This window comes from Pongo abelii, chromosome X (genome assembly GCF_028885655.2).
Source record: "Pongo abelii isolate AG06213 chromosome X, NHGRI_mPonAbe1-v2.0_pri, whole genome shotgun sequence".
Taxonomy (NCBI): domain Eukaryota; kingdom Metazoa; phylum Chordata; class Mammalia; order Primates; family Hominidae; genus Pongo; species Pongo abelii.
Genome location: NC_072008.2, coordinates 130527816 through 130543332, shown reverse-complemented (window position 1 = coordinate 130543332; position 15517 = coordinate 130527816). Strand labels below are relative to the sequence as shown.

The 15517-nt window shown below is 36.1% G+C and overlaps 1 protein-coding gene across 11 annotated transcripts in view; it reads left to right on the top strand.

Moving 5' to 3' along the window:
• TENM1 (teneurin transmembrane protein 1) overlaps nt 1-15517 on the top strand; it is an 841958-nt gene that overhangs the window by 557540 nt on the left and 268901 nt on the right. For all 11 annotated transcript variants that reach the window (XM_009235231.2, XM_002832080.2, XM_054545040.1 and 8 more), the window contains 5 exons: nt 2204-2403; nt 3867-4077; nt 9156-9257; nt 10629-10823; nt 13763-13963. In XM_009235231.2, the coding sequence (XP_009233506.2) occupies nt 2204-2403; nt 3867-4077; nt 9156-9257; nt 10629-10823; nt 13763-13963 (909 nt within the window). The remainder of the gene's footprint in view (nt 1-2203; nt 2404-3866; nt 4078-9155; nt 9258-10628; nt 10824-13762; nt 13964-15517) is intronic.

The window sequence follows — 15517 nt, the reverse complement described above, 5'->3', positions numbered from 1 at the left end:
CACATAAACATGGTCTGTTAATTGTCTGCTCATTAAAGACATTGTCAGCTCTAGGACTTAAGAGTTAAATGTATAATCCACCCTTTAGGGGCCAAATTGATCTGTCTTACATGGAAAAAAGTAACTTTCAGTGAAAAATAAGGTCCTCAGTTGGTCATTTATCATTTCAAAGGGCCTATTTTATTATAAATGTCAATTCCACAAAATTATGTGTCCTGTAATACATAATTATGTACAAAATTGCATTTGAAATCTATTATTAACAGTTAACAGTGAACATTCTTAAAATAGTTATTACTGTTGGCCTTAACACAAAAAGCAATAATGGAGGTATTTTAGGGAGTTAAAAGCTGCAAGGCATTGGCCACTGAATAAAGCCACTGCAGGTGTGTTTCTTAATGGGCTGTTAACTTTATAATGGGTGAGCACAAAGAACAGAGACCATGTGTGTTTTAAAACTGTGTTTGGTCTGGAGAAGGAGTTGATGGCTGAAAAAAATAAAGGTGATGTGAAATGAGGCCAAGTTGAGCTTTCTCACCTGAGATGTAACCCTCCTTGCTTAAAATCAAGGCAAACTAATTCTTGCTCCTCCTCTTGTATTCCTGCCCTCCCCATTACCACAAAACAAAAAATTCCATGAAAACACATATTAAACTGGCACATCAGAAATCATTAGAAAATATGACAATAAATAATAAAGCTCTGATTGCCCAAACTCAACATCCTCCCTCACAGACCAGCTCCTGTTTTTGCTGTTAGCACTGTCTAAATCCCCCAACTCACAATCACGGGGTTAGCTTTGACCCTCCATTGGCCCCAACACTTAATGTTCTCTAGAGCTTTGCTTCTCAGGGTGTGGGCTGTGGACCATGCGACATGGGCATCACTTGGGAACTTGTTAAAAATGTCTGACTTTGGACCTACTGAATCAGAATTTGTATTTTAAAAAACTGCCTTCTTGTACGCATTAAAGTTTGAGAATCTCTACTGCAGTATCTTCCTTAGCATTGTCTCTCATACATTCTCCTTCTTTCCATTCACACGAAATTATTTTTCACTGAGATGTAGTTTTTCTATATGAGCTGTTTGGGCATACCCTAAATTTAGATCTTCATGTCATTTCACTTGAATCACCCATAATTCCTATGTCATTCTTGTGTCCGTCTGCTCTAATTCATCCTACCTCGGCCTCAAGATTAGCCTTTCTAATGTACCCAAACCTCTTCCCTCTTCTTAAAAACCTTTAATGGCTTTCTATCCTTTATTAAATAAACCCTTTTGACTGGTCCTCTAGGTCCTAGACAACATGATTTCCTTCTTCCCTCCAGCCCTAACTCCAACTGCTCCTCTCTATAGACACATACCCTACACCTTAGCTTTACAGTTTCTTTCCTCTTTTTAGTTCAAGCCATCCTTTCCATATGCGCCACTCTTCCCAATAACTCTTTTGAAATCCTTGTCCTCCTCTAAGGCTCATCTTCAATGCCACTTCCCATAGTAACTTTTTCTCATTCATCCATTTGTTCTATGAATACATATGTATCATCTATGTTCTTTGCCTACAGTTGCCTACATTGTTCTAGGTACTGGGAATAAACCAATGACTAAAACAGTCACAGTGCTTGTCCTCACAGAGCTTACTTTCTATTGAGGAAAAATAGACAATAAACAATAAATAAGTAAAATATGTAGTATGTTAGATGGTGATAAGTGCTAAGGAGAAATAAAAGAAGATAAAGAGGATAGAGACAGCTAGAGATGAGGAGAATCCTCCAACCAAATAACTTTCCCTCTTTCAAATACACAGAGCACTTATTTTTCTTTACAGTGAGGTTATATGTACTTGTCCTATCTTCCCTGCTATTTTCAATGCTCCTTGAGAGCAACAACTGCCTCTTACTCATCTTTGTATCTCTTGCAGCTACCAAGACAGCACTCAGTAAATAATGGTTAAAAGGAGTGAAATTGATTGAAATAAATGCAATAGGATTTGTAGAGAAGAGAGAGACTGACATAGTGGGTGGTTGGGGAAGGCTCCTTAGAAGATATTTAATTTGGGCAAAGCCTTGAAAGACAGATGGGGTGGGGAGGAAGAAAAAGCTGAGTAAGTTATTTTGATATATCTGTTCTTGAAAAGCCAAAAACCATTGCTTTATAAATTAAGATTAACATGGTGTGTAATTTTCTCTACCTTTAAAACTAGTGTTTCAGAAGGGACGGGCGATAGACACTGGAGAAGTTGACATCGGTGCACAGGTCATGCAGACCATTCCACCTGGTTTATTCTGGCGTTTCCAGATTACTATCCACCATCCGATATATCTGAAGTTCAATATTTCTTTAGCCAAGGACTCTCTACTGGGAATTTATGGCAGAAGAAACATTCCACCTACACATACTCAGGTATTTGATATTATAGGTATTTTCTTAAACCCTTTTCAAGGGTGATGGGTTGAACAGTTCAGGGTTTGTGACTTGTGAAATATGTGGTTGTCAAAGGTAAGGACAGAAAAATATTTGTCATGAATAAATATCCAGAACAATTACACTGAAACTAATGAAAAAAATGACATGGAGAAATAAGGAATAACATTTAGCAGAGCAGATTCAGAAAAGAAAGTTTAAGACAATACCCTTTAAACTTGACTTCTGCTTCCTGGAACCGGCTGTTCATGAGCTTCCCAGACCTCTCATCTTGCTTAGCTTTACTGCCCACAGTCCCTTCACTGATTTTATACATCTGTGTCCCCTTTTCCCAATGAAGGAACACATATTAATCAGAAATTAGTGAGAAATTAGTCAAAAAGTTAGGTTTTGTCTTACACGTAGAAATTTTTCTTTACTATTGTTAATAACTTAAATGTGTGAAACTTCTATGATTTTTATAGCCCTTCCATAAACTTTAAACATCTCATTTCTCTTATTTTCTTCTCCTTATTTTTTCCCCACATGAACCCATTTCGAGCACTACTTCATCTAAGAAGTAGAAAAAGTAATCAAACATTGGGGCTTGTTTTTTCCCCAACAGATATGACTATAGCTAAAACCTTACCTTCAGTTAGTCAAGAGATCATGTTAAACAAAGAAACAAACTAAAAAACAACCTTACCTTCTGGGCCAGAATAGAAAGGGAATTAGAATGCATTCGAATGTGATTCAAAAAATAAATGTTCAAGGAAACATGTGCCAGGTCCTTGTCAACTGATTAGTAAAAACGGAGAGGAGGGGCCTTTTGAATATGTAAATATGTCACCCACAAACGTAGTAAATTATGATGAAGGTTCTCAAATTTTTGACTGTTCATTTATTTATTTTAAAAACTATACAACTGTTTTTAATTTGTAGAGAAGGTCACAGTAACATTTATGAGTGGAAGGTGCATTTTCAAGTATCTTCTATCAGATGCTTTAGTAAAATGTCAAGATTCTCCTGCATAATACTAAACAAGATTTCTTTCTGTTTTTTGTTTATTCATTTTTAAACAATTATTTTGAATACTCTCAAACTGAAAGGTTTATAATATTTATAATTACAGTGAGGGTTTCTTCATAATTGATAATATGTTTTTGAGTTTAAATATGCTCTTTAAAAAACTTTTAAAAATTTTTATAAAATTTGTTGCCCAGGCTGGTCTCAAACCCTTGGGCTCAAGTGATCTTCCTGTCCTCGCCTCCCAAAGTGTTGGGATTACAGGCATGAGCCACCGTGCCTGGCCAAGTCTAAATATACTTAAAAATTGATAACCTCCTTTCCAATTTGCTCAACTTCAAAGCAAAGAAGTATGAAATAGGGCAGTTGAAGTTAGGGATGTTTATCAGTCTAGAAGAAAAAGTAGTGGCTCATCTTCATGTTTGTATTTGTTCCAGTTCGATTTTGTAAAACTAATGGATGGCAAACAGCTGGTCAAGCAGGACTCCAAGGGCTCTGATGATACACAGCACTCCCCTCGGAACCTGATCTTAACTTCGCTTCAGGAGACAGGTTTCATAGAGTATATGGATCAAGGACCTTGGTATCTGGCATTTTACAATGATGGAAAAAAGATGGAGCAAGTATTCGTGTTAACTACAGCAATTGGTAAGCTGCTTTGCCTAATATGTTGATTTGACAGTTCAACCCTAGAAAGACACAATCAGTGACGACAGTGTCCTGGGGGTTATTTAAGCTTATTGCTCACTTTGAGTTGAAGTCATTATTGAGGAAAGGTTACTATGATAAAAGTTTATATTGTTGTTATCATTGATGTTGTTTAACTGCTGATTAAGTTTTTTTAATGCTACTTTATTTGTTGCTCTTCTAGGACACTTGCCATACATCTTTTTATGTGCTCTCAACAGGAATAATTACCTTAGTAATATTATTACCAAGGCTACATAGATGAACAATTTCAGAGAAAAAGGGAATAAGCAAGTTAATTTAAGTTCTATTATTTTTAAAAAGCAATGAATACCTTTTTCAAATAGAAAAAACTAGTATCAGTACAGTTCTTCTTTAGAACAACTGATTCTAGAAGCATTAGGGCTTTAAAATACAACATAAGATTATTTAGAGAAGAATATTAAGGATAATAACTTGAGACATTCAAAGCCCTTTCTTATAGAATATTTTAGTTTGAAATTCATCACAATGTCTCTTTCAGTGTGCTCAGGGCCTTTTAAAACATGTTCTTTTTAATTCAATGCCTGCCTATACTCATTCACTTTCACCCTAATTAGTTTCAGACATCTGACTCTTTTGTCATTTTAGGATAAATAGTCCTCGTGACCCTTTGTGTGAATAAAGCTGAGCTCCTTGGCAATTTTAGAGTCCTGAAAATAAACAACTCATAGACACAGTATCGTGTTGTGTGAATTTTCCTAAAACACATGTCTTTTAAAAGACAAGAAAATATTTTACAGCTGTCAGTTTTCAATACAATTCTCACCGCTTTATCCTTTAGTTAACCTGTTCAGCCATATGTTTAGGAAGATGTGTTGACTGTTAATAGATATACCATCTGCTCTTTTTAACAATTATGTTCTATTTTTACTTGATGCTGAAGACCTTGAGTCAGTAGAAAATGATATTTCAGCCGTAAGATTATCAAAACTTTCTTCTAAAGTAATCAGAAAGTCAGTACAATGGAAATGATGATGTTTCCCCTAGAGAAAAACTCCACTGATCTTATATCTTCAAAAGACAAAATATTTGTTTGTTAAAATATAAAATAAATTTTTAAGTCATGTCACTGTTTTGCTATTGACAGGCTCAGTGGGGCAGGTTCAACGGATGAATATTTCATGGCATTTTTCTATAGAGGCTTAATTTTAATAATGTGCATGTCAAGGAGTTATGAAAGGTTGAGTTTCTCCTAAAAATTAGATAAATTAGAAGATATAAAATATTTGTGAAGACTTTCTGTCTTCCTGTTATTCTTACTCTTAAGCTCAAGTTAAAACACTAACCGATCTATTAACTTTCCAAAAATCAATAGACCCAGAAACATGCTTAGAGGTTTTTTCCTGTCCCTTACTTCCTCCCCCAAAGAACCTAAACTTTGAGATCCAATTCATATCATCCACATATCAAGCTGTCAGTTTCATATACAACAACATATTTGCTCTTTGCTTAATGCAAGTCCGTCTCTTTACTTTTCTCTTGTCTTTTTAAAATTAGAAGCAGCAGAAACGTTTCTGCTACCATTCCACTTAAAGAAAACTCAAGTAAATTTTCCCAAAATCAAAAGGCTTGTAAGTCATTCACCCTAAATTCTCTTTTTTTTTTTTTTTTTTTTTTTTTTTTGAGACAGTTTCTCTCCATTGCCCAGGCTCGAGTGCAATGGCACGATCTCGGCTCACTGCAACCTTCGCCTCCTGGGTTCGGGCGATTTTCCTGCCTCAGCCTCCCGAGTAGCTGGGATTACAGGTGCCTGCCACCACTCCCAGCTAATTTTTGTATTTTTGGTAGAGATGGGGTTTCACCATGTTGGCCAGGCTGCTCTCAAACTCCTGACCTCAGATGATCCACCCGCCTCAGCCTCCCAAATTGCTGGGATTACAGGCATGAGCCACCATGCCTGACCTCCTCATTTTATTTTTGTTTTTGAAGTTTATCTTAATCAGAGTAAAAAGAAGCCAGTAGACTTGATTAAACAAAGTCAGATTTGTATGAATTTGCTCTAAACGCTGCTCATTTATCTATTTCATGATAATGTTAGAATCAGTTGATTGATCTCAACTATATTTGGTCTGCTACTAACAAGGATGAAGACAATTAATAACTAACATTTACTAAATGACTAATATAGGTCATACACTGGCCTAAGTTATTATATATTATTTTCCAGTAGTATAGGCAGCATTGTCAGTATCCCTTAATCTCAGGCAACTTGCTCTGTAGCAGGATAATAGATAGCATTTATGGAATGCCACTCTGCCCCAAGCACTGTACTAGATGCTTTACACTCAGTTATCTTGTTTGATTCTCATCATAACCCAGATAGCTCAGGAATAGTGATACATATATTACAAATAACTAAATGGAGGCTTGAAAAGAGTAAATAATTTGGCAAGGTCTCACAGACAGCAAGTGGCAAAATTGAAATTTGAGAACCAGTATGTCTGATTCCAAATTCCATACCCTTTAGACTATACTCATTCTATAAGAGTATTCATTACATTTAGTTTCTGCCATGAGAATAACTACCAGAAACAAAACCTATCATCAGCGCAGATGCAAATATCAAGGGGCTTTTGACTGTAGCATAAGAACAGGGTTTAAACATAGAACTTCAAAATTATTCTCACCTCTAAGAAACTGGACTCCAGGAAGTAATTCTGAAGTAAGATTTAAAAGATAGAAGGCAAAGATTACTGGAGGCCAACATAAATAGAAAAACACATTTTTTTTCGTCGCTAGTTGTTTATGTGTTCCTGCTGCAGCCATCTTCCTCCTGGAGTCCCTTGGCTGTTCCAGTGTCTCTTTGATACCCAGTGGAAGTGGCAGCTTCCAAAGCCTATATTGCCTTCTCTTCTCATTTGCATTGCTGGGGTTAAGCTTTGTAAAGCCCTTTGAGCTCAGGGACAGTTCTTAAATAAGTCAATAAGATGTACGGATTTTTATTTATTTTGATAGCAAGCTTTATTAAACATTTTTTCCAGAAGAGCTACATTCCCACAAGACTGCTTCCATAAGGTTTCCAATAGGATCTGGTATGAAATTAAATTCAACTATATTTATTTTTGAAAGCTTCCTCTATGGCCTTCTACTAACCATCCAGCACGGAAGAAATTCAAATGTAGATTTAAAAAGTGGCACTACTGCTTGGTACAAGGAAGCTAGATAAGTAGAGAACAGATAAATAATTGTTCCATCTCTGAATGATAAAAAGTCTCTTTATGCCTTTTCATAACTACTTGTTAAGTAAATTAGTGATTTTCTGATGATAGCTAGTGTTTTAATGAGTTAAAAATAGTTGGCTCTTTGCTGAATGCTACATTTCAGTCAGCCCAGGTGTGGTTAAGTGAATGTCAGGTGTCATTTGCTTATCCAGTTGAGTTTTCTAACACTGTGATGAGGGACCAGACTGGCATAAACCCGCAAAAGGCATGTGTTCACATAGTGGTTAGACAAATAATATCTTCAATTGATAATAGGGTGGTTATTCAGCCACTGGATTCATTCTCAGCTTTTAAGAATCCCCCAAATGGACTAGATACCTCTTTCTTTTTCTTGTTTTTATTCTTCTCAAGGCAAAAATGCAACATTTAGAACAAAGTTGTCTAACTGTGGAAGTTTACTATTTAAAGCATTGGTTCTCAATGTTCTCATGTGGTGATTGTCAGAATGTAGATGACTGGGCTGCATTCCTCTGAAGCAGGTTTGGTAGATCTAGAGTTGAAACACAGGCATCTCCATTTTAAGTTCTCCAGGTGATCTACTGATACAAGTAATCCATAGGCCACAGTTGTAGAAATGCTATTTCTCGACCCTCATTATAAATTCTCACTCTTATTGTTCAGTGGAAGATATCAGGACCACCGCCTAGAATCTCTCCTTCTAATCAGAAATAGCTTATCCCAGTGAAACTTGGTGAAGCAGGTAATTTGGATTGAAAAGGGAAAAAATGGTACACAAGAAAAGTGTGAGTTTAATAGGCCAGAACACTAAACTCAGAGTCCAAGAATGCTGAATATGAGAAATTTATAGAAAGGTGTAATGAGGAGAAGATAAAACACACACAAACACACACACACACCACAAAAAAAAAAACCCTGCGAGAATAAAGCATAGGTACCATAATAGTTCAGACTTAGAATTTGATCATTATCGTGCTCAAACACAATTTTAAAATACAAACATTTTTTCACCTCATTGTCAGAGAGACTGACATTTGTATAATATTATAGATTTTCAGAGAAGTTACCATAAGTCTTATAAAAGTTCTGTTGCACGGTACATATTTATGTCACCAGAACCACCTATCGGTACCTTCAAAGCCATCTCAATTCATCTGAAATCTATTCTTCTCTAAGAATGGATTGAAAGGAAATTAGTGGCAGAAAACTGATAAGCATTTACAGTTTAGAAAGCATTTCTCAACAGAATACTTAGGTTCTAATGCTTTTAGTGGTGGTGAATTTAATATGAACACTTACTTTAAAAGCCTTCCATTGTCACTTATTAATGAAAATGAAATACTGAATATCATATTTAAGCTGTCAAAATAGTAGATTAAATAAGTTGCTAGAGAAGAAACTTTATTTGCTAAAACCTAAATTTGAAAAATAAACAGTAGACTTAGTCATCTGTGTTACATTTTAAAGCCTATTTTGCTTTTGAGAAATGGCCTGTAATCCTGGTACATTTTTTAGCTTTATCATGAATGTCTCTTAAGAGTACAATTCAACTAGAACATTCATGTACTTTAGAGATAATGATGTTTTTTAGTTCCACTCTTGATTAGCCAATTCAGCAAACCCAGGGCCCTTTTTATAATTTTGTACTGCATGTGACATCTTACAGATGTCTTTGTATGTGATTTTGAGTAGTAAGTGCTCCACAAAGAGCAAAGGGCAAAATTGTCATAGGTCCAGAGTTCCTGCAACTTAAAAAAAAATAAAGACTCTACAGCCTGGAGATTCGTTCATTTTTTATCTTTTTCTCTGTATTACTAGAAATAATGGATGACTGTTCAACCAATTGCAATGGAAATGGAGAGTGTATCTCTGGCCATTGTCATTGTTTCCCAGGATTCCTTGGACCTGACTGTGCTAGAGGTAATGTTGCTCTGTTATTCTGATTGGTTTAGGAAAATAGATGTGATTTCATAACCCAGAATTAGTAGTAATAGTAATAGTAAGTAACATTAGTAGTGGTGACAGCAACACCAGCAGTGTTCCCTACGGCTGCTGCCAAAAGCTGAGCACTTACTCTGGCAGGCACTGTTCTAAACACTTTGTGTTCCGTCTTTTAATTCCAACTTCCTACAGTAGCTCTATGAGATAGGTCTGCTATTATCCAATTTTTATGGGCAAAGAAGCAATGCCAGAGAGTTTAAGTGACTTAACCAGGGTTACCTAACAGCTGGGATTTGTACATAGGTTGTCTGACCAGTCACTACGTGATGCTTGTATTTCCTTCACAAACTAATTCATAATGAGCTGACTTTAAAAGTGAACTAAGTTGATAACTGCTTATACACACCAATGTATGTGGAAGGAGTGGGTTATCACCAAATGAGTAAGGAGCCTACAAAGTAAAGACTGGAAAGTCAGAAGTCAAACTTAGCAAACTTCACTCTTCTTGGACTTGCCCATAGTTTAATTTTTGAAAAGCTTTAGGTAAATCACATCATGTTTTCCCATAGACTTACAGTTATTATTTTAGAGATGTTTTCTGCTCATTTTCACTGTATTCTTAAAGTTCCCAGTCTGCTAATATTTTAATATCAGGTTTCTCAGACACTTAGTTTCTTTCTATTAAATTCAATTCAGTAGAGAATTCTAAAACACTTGCTAGGTTCCCAGCACCATGATAGATCTTGAGGAGGTGGGGGTTGAGTGTGGAGGTGATGGTTGGTATTAAAAAATCAATAAGACAAAAAATACAGGCCTTGTCCTCAAAAAGTGCATAGTTTTAATACGGAGACTAACAATGACAAAGCAGAATTAGCATTCTAATAAAGGTCTGCACAATGTGTTATAGGAACAGACATCTGTCCAAAAGAAATCTATTTAATTACACAACTTTTTAAAGATAATATTTTAAAACATTAATAACTTTATTTATTGCTTTTTAAATTTTCAGATTTTGCTTCCTAAAAGTAAACACACATCTCCCTGAGGAAGAAAAATATAAGAAAGAATAATCCTAGCTTAAAATAATAACAATAACAGTTTAAGAGTAGGGTGAGATCAAATGCAAGTACTTGAAATAATTTCTCCACTCAGGATATTTTTAATTTACCTTTATTTCACTCCCATAAGAGGAAAATTCTGTTTGTAATCATGAACATGTGCCTATTTAATAAAGGGTAAGACAGAAATAGTACAATTTTTTGCCTGAAATACGAAAATCAATAGAGAATTGCTCTTTGGAGACTTTGAAAGTATTATGAGAACATTACAAGTTCATTTGCCAACCTTCAGATTCCTGCCCTGTGCTGTGTGGTGGGAATGGAGAATACGAGAAAGGACACTGTGTCTGCCGGCATGGCTGGAAGGGGCCAGAGTGCGACGTTCCAGAAGAACAATGCATTGATCCAACATGCTTTGGCCACGGCACCTGCATCATGGGAGTCTGCATCTGTGTGCCAGGATACAAAGGAGAAATATGCGAGGAAGGTCAGAATCCCATTTTAATCTATTGCTTCAGGCTTTTCTCTCACTCAGTTGTCCAAGGTGTCATTCTGTTCTCCTAGTAGAGATGCAAGTGGCCTTTGCAAACAATGAATGCTCAGCATCTTAGTACATGCAGCAGAGGGTTTGGGTCAGCGGGGCTCTTGTCTCTTCTGACAGATTCTAATGTTATACATGAGGCTGTATCTGTGACACTTTCAGAGCAATAATGAAAAATAGTATTGTACATCCCTAATTTCTCTCACTATTTTATAGCTTGAGAATGTCCATATTGATGATTTTAGGTGTTAACTCATATGCTTTCATTATTACAGAATGCATTATGCTACATCTCACTTTAAAGCACATAATAAAAATAATAATATATGCACGTTTGCAGCCATTTTGCAAATGTTTTCTTTGGGAGTGATTTGTAATTACCATTACTATTATTGCTTTATATTATTTATTTTTACATACCTAATGCTGAAACTTGACCTCCATGCCTAAGGAAGCAGGCTTACTACTAATGAGTTTCAAAGCCATGCCTTTATATTAAATTCACCCCAAAGGAGTCTTTATCCCCCCAAAATTTTGAAATGGCAAGTTTTATCATTTAAAGAGACACACTGGAAAATAAGTTTACTAGTAATCAGGCATTTTTCATGCTACATTCCTCAAACAAGACTGATTTCAGAAATAATATTGAACCATTACCATGGGAGATGGTCTCATCATAACTGTTGTTCGGGAAACAGGCTGCTGAAAATGCACAATAATTGCTTTTTAAAGATGGCTCATTAAGACTATTACACAGCATTCTAAAGGGTTTAATCTCATTCCACTCCATGAACAAGCAAGACTAGCTTTTCACCTCCCATTAGCAATAGTAGAATTTTGGTGTGACAATTATATCTGCTCCAATAAATGGCATTTGGCCTAGACAAGGCACTGGAGTTTCTGAGTTACTTTCGCAAAATGTTTTTATGGTGATCCAAATGAAATAATTATATTTAAGTTGTAAATTCAGATGCTATATAGACCCACACAGTGTTAGTAAAAAGATACTATCACATCTACAAATTACCAAGAAAAACATGTAATCTAATTAATTTAGATCCCTCTAATTTAAATTTTGTAAGCAGTTTAAAAAAGAGTTCACTTAAATTAGTCTTCTCCAGGGTCACTAAGAATATCTGTAGAATAACCAAGATATTAAGGAATAATGCTCAGTACATTTAATGGTATAAATTTTTCCAATGCAATAGAAAAAAAGATGTTTTAAGTCAGACTTTGCAGCAGGAGCCCACAGGCTGAACCAGGCCTCTGAATGGGTTTTGTTTGGCTCACACTGTGTTTCTGTTGTTGCTGTTGTTTAATGTGACTTATTTGCCAAAATTTAAAAATAGAGAAGTGCCATATGAAAATTCCTATTTCTGGCTTCTTTAAACACTAGAAAATCTGGTGACCCTGGGCCCACATTGCTACGTGGTGGCAATCAACTGGAGCCAAGTAGCAGCAGTTCTTTTTAAAAGGACATTTGCTTTCAGTTTGCTCCCAACGCACCCTTTTTTTCTTCCATATGGCCCATTTCCTTCCTGTATGCCACCTGCCTGGCCCCTTTAGCCATATGATTTTGTGCTTCTAAATTAAATATGACATGAATGATTTAAATATGACTTCCATGAATACATTGAAGCAGGCTTCTTAATAAAATAGGCTATATTAAGTTAAATACTACTTTATTAAAATTATTATTCTTTAATATAACAAAATGGCCTCCTTCTGAAAACAGATTCTATACTTTGGACTTTCCCTCTCTCTTCAAATCGTGAATCAAATTAGATGTACCTTCTGGTATTTATTTGCTTATTAGCTCAGATAATAAATTATTGTGCTAACGACTCCAAGATCTTGGGCTAATTATAGTGGCAATAACACCAATTATAATAGTGCTTAGTTAGACTTACTCTGTTCCACAGACCCAAGCCACACCCTAAAACTAGGCAGTCTTGGAAATGCAGGCAGGTTGTCACAGTCTATTTGCATTGCTGGAAAAGTAATTCAAATCATACGTCCTCATTACGATTAGTTATTTTAGTCTCATTTTATTTGTATGGAAAAACTAGAAATTTGGAAATCAACCTTTCTATTTCCCATGGAATGGTTACTAGTTAAAAGCACAAAACAATTTTTCCCCCAGGCAAGCATAAGAACCTACCTCTAAAACAGTATACACATTTGTTAGAATGTATACAAAAATTTCCAGACTCACAGAATCAGAGACAAATGGAATTGGGTCTGTGATATTCTAAGACACTGAAAAACCGTGTTCTCATAGAAGGAGAAGCCATGAAGAAACGAAAATTAAGTTTTAAATATTACATTTTCAGTACTTTTAAGGAATAAATAAGAGATTATAATAAATTGATGTGAATTTTATTATTTCATGCAACAGCATTCACCTCACCCAATACCTTGAATAATCCAAATTTCAAAAATTTATATAAACTCTAGACATATCAAGTAAAAGTCTTCTCTGGGAGCTATGCTTCCATTTTCAGAAAGGATAAGGAATGACTTAGCAAAAATTCTTGGGCTTTTTTGCAAAGCTGAGCAATTCCTCTTGAAGGCCCACAGTACTCCACCCACTTATTTGTGTGGGAGTACTGCACACTGTTCACAGTTTCACACAGCACATGTGTGGTTTCCTTCTCCTTCTAAATTTAGGTTGCAACCATTATGATACCCCACCATATTTTGAAGTGTTAATAATATGGTTTGGATAGAGTGTTTGCATGAGTCATTTTATTGCCTAAGTAAAGCAGCATTGATGATATAAAACTAGGAAATCAATGTAATCTCCGTTTCATCATACTAAGGTATGTTGGCCATACCTGTTCACTGTTAATCACCCCTCCCCCCCAACTTTTTTGTGCCTTCAGAGGACTGCCTAGACCCAATGTGTTCCAACCATGGCATCTGTGTAAAAGGAGAATGTCACTGTTCTACTGGCTGGGGAGGAGTTAACTGTGAAACACCACTTCCTGTATGTCAAGAGCAGTGCTCAGGACACGGAACTTTTCTTCTGGACACTGGAGTATGCAGCTGTGATCCCAAGTGGACAGGATCTGACTGCTCAACAGGTGTAGTGGAGTTAATTTCCTTCTCCTTCCTCTACTCTTAAGTTCTAACTGTTCCTTTCTTAAGGTAGTGCTTCTTAAAATGTGATCTGTACACCTTTGTAAGTCACAAGAGGTTTCCAGGTATGTCCTAGGTTAGTATTTTACTGCATTTTTATTTACAGCACGCTGTTACCTATTTTTTTCATCTTGTTTTTCATTGTAGGTCTGTACTTGAATTTCTGTCGTCATTTTGTATTCTCCTACAGTTAATTAATACATTCCCAAGTCTCCTATTGTCAGTTCTATGCAGATTATTTCAAATTATATCTCTCCCAAACTCAAATAATCTGGCATTTCCAACCATCTGTGAAATATTTCTACTGGGTGTCCCATCACTTAAAAGCACAACTTAGCCCAGGAACTCTATCCCATTTTACATATTGCTATATTGCCACTCAATTGCTATTCCTACAACTTTGCTTTCCTTTTTTCATTCCCTACTCTAGCATCTTCTATAGTTTCCCATTATCTGTAGATAAACTTCAAGTATCCTAGTCTACGATCAAAAGCCTACCACAAACTATTCCAAAAATCTTTCTCCAGCCTATCTTCTATTTTTGCTTCCTGCATAAATCCTTTCTTTGCCAAAGTAATCTATGTGCTCTCCTTACCCTTAATGAACCATATTTTTATACTTTTCTCCATGCCTTTTCCTCCTCATGAGATGCTATTGTAGTTCCACCTAGTGAAATCCAATCCAGCCCGTCCACCAAGACCAACTATAATTTTAGCCATTCCGTAAAATGTTTCTTGATCACATCAACAGGGATCCGCTGATTTTTTTTTTTTTTTTTTTTTTTTTTTTTTTGAGATGGATTCTCGCTCTGTCACCCAGGCTGGAGTTCAGTGGCGCGATCTCGGCTCACTGCAACCTCCATCTCCCAGGTTCAAGTGATTCTCCTGCCTCAGCCTCCCGAGTAGCTGGGACTACAGGCGTGTGACTCCATGCCAGGCTAATTTTTTTGTATTTTTAGTAGAGACGGGGTTTCACCATGTTAGCCAGGATGGTCTCGATCTCCTGACCTCGTGATCCGCCTGCCTTGGCCTCCCAAAGTGGCAGGATTAAAGGCATGAGCCACTGCACCGGCCAGGATCCCCTGAAATCTTACCATGCACATTGCTAAAGAGCACAGAAAACATTGTGATGTAGATATGTGTGCACATGGCTTGTCTTTTCACCTGAATTATAAGCACTAAAAATAACAAGTCATTCTTTATACCATTTTTCTTCAAACCATGTACTCATTAAATAAGTAGAATTAATAAGTGGTAACTCTTAGAAAGCCTCTGCCTATGAATTTTGTTAAAGATGTAAAATGACGTGGTAAGCAGGAAGGATTGAAGCACTGTGGGACTTTTTGTACCACTGGATTAGCTCATGAGCTGAAAAGTCTGTGATCCTACACTGTAAGGAAAGAGGAGAATTTCTCTGTTTTTATTTTATTTTATTTTATTATTATTACACTTTAAGTTTTAGGGTACATGTGCACAATGTGCAGGTTAGTTACATATGTA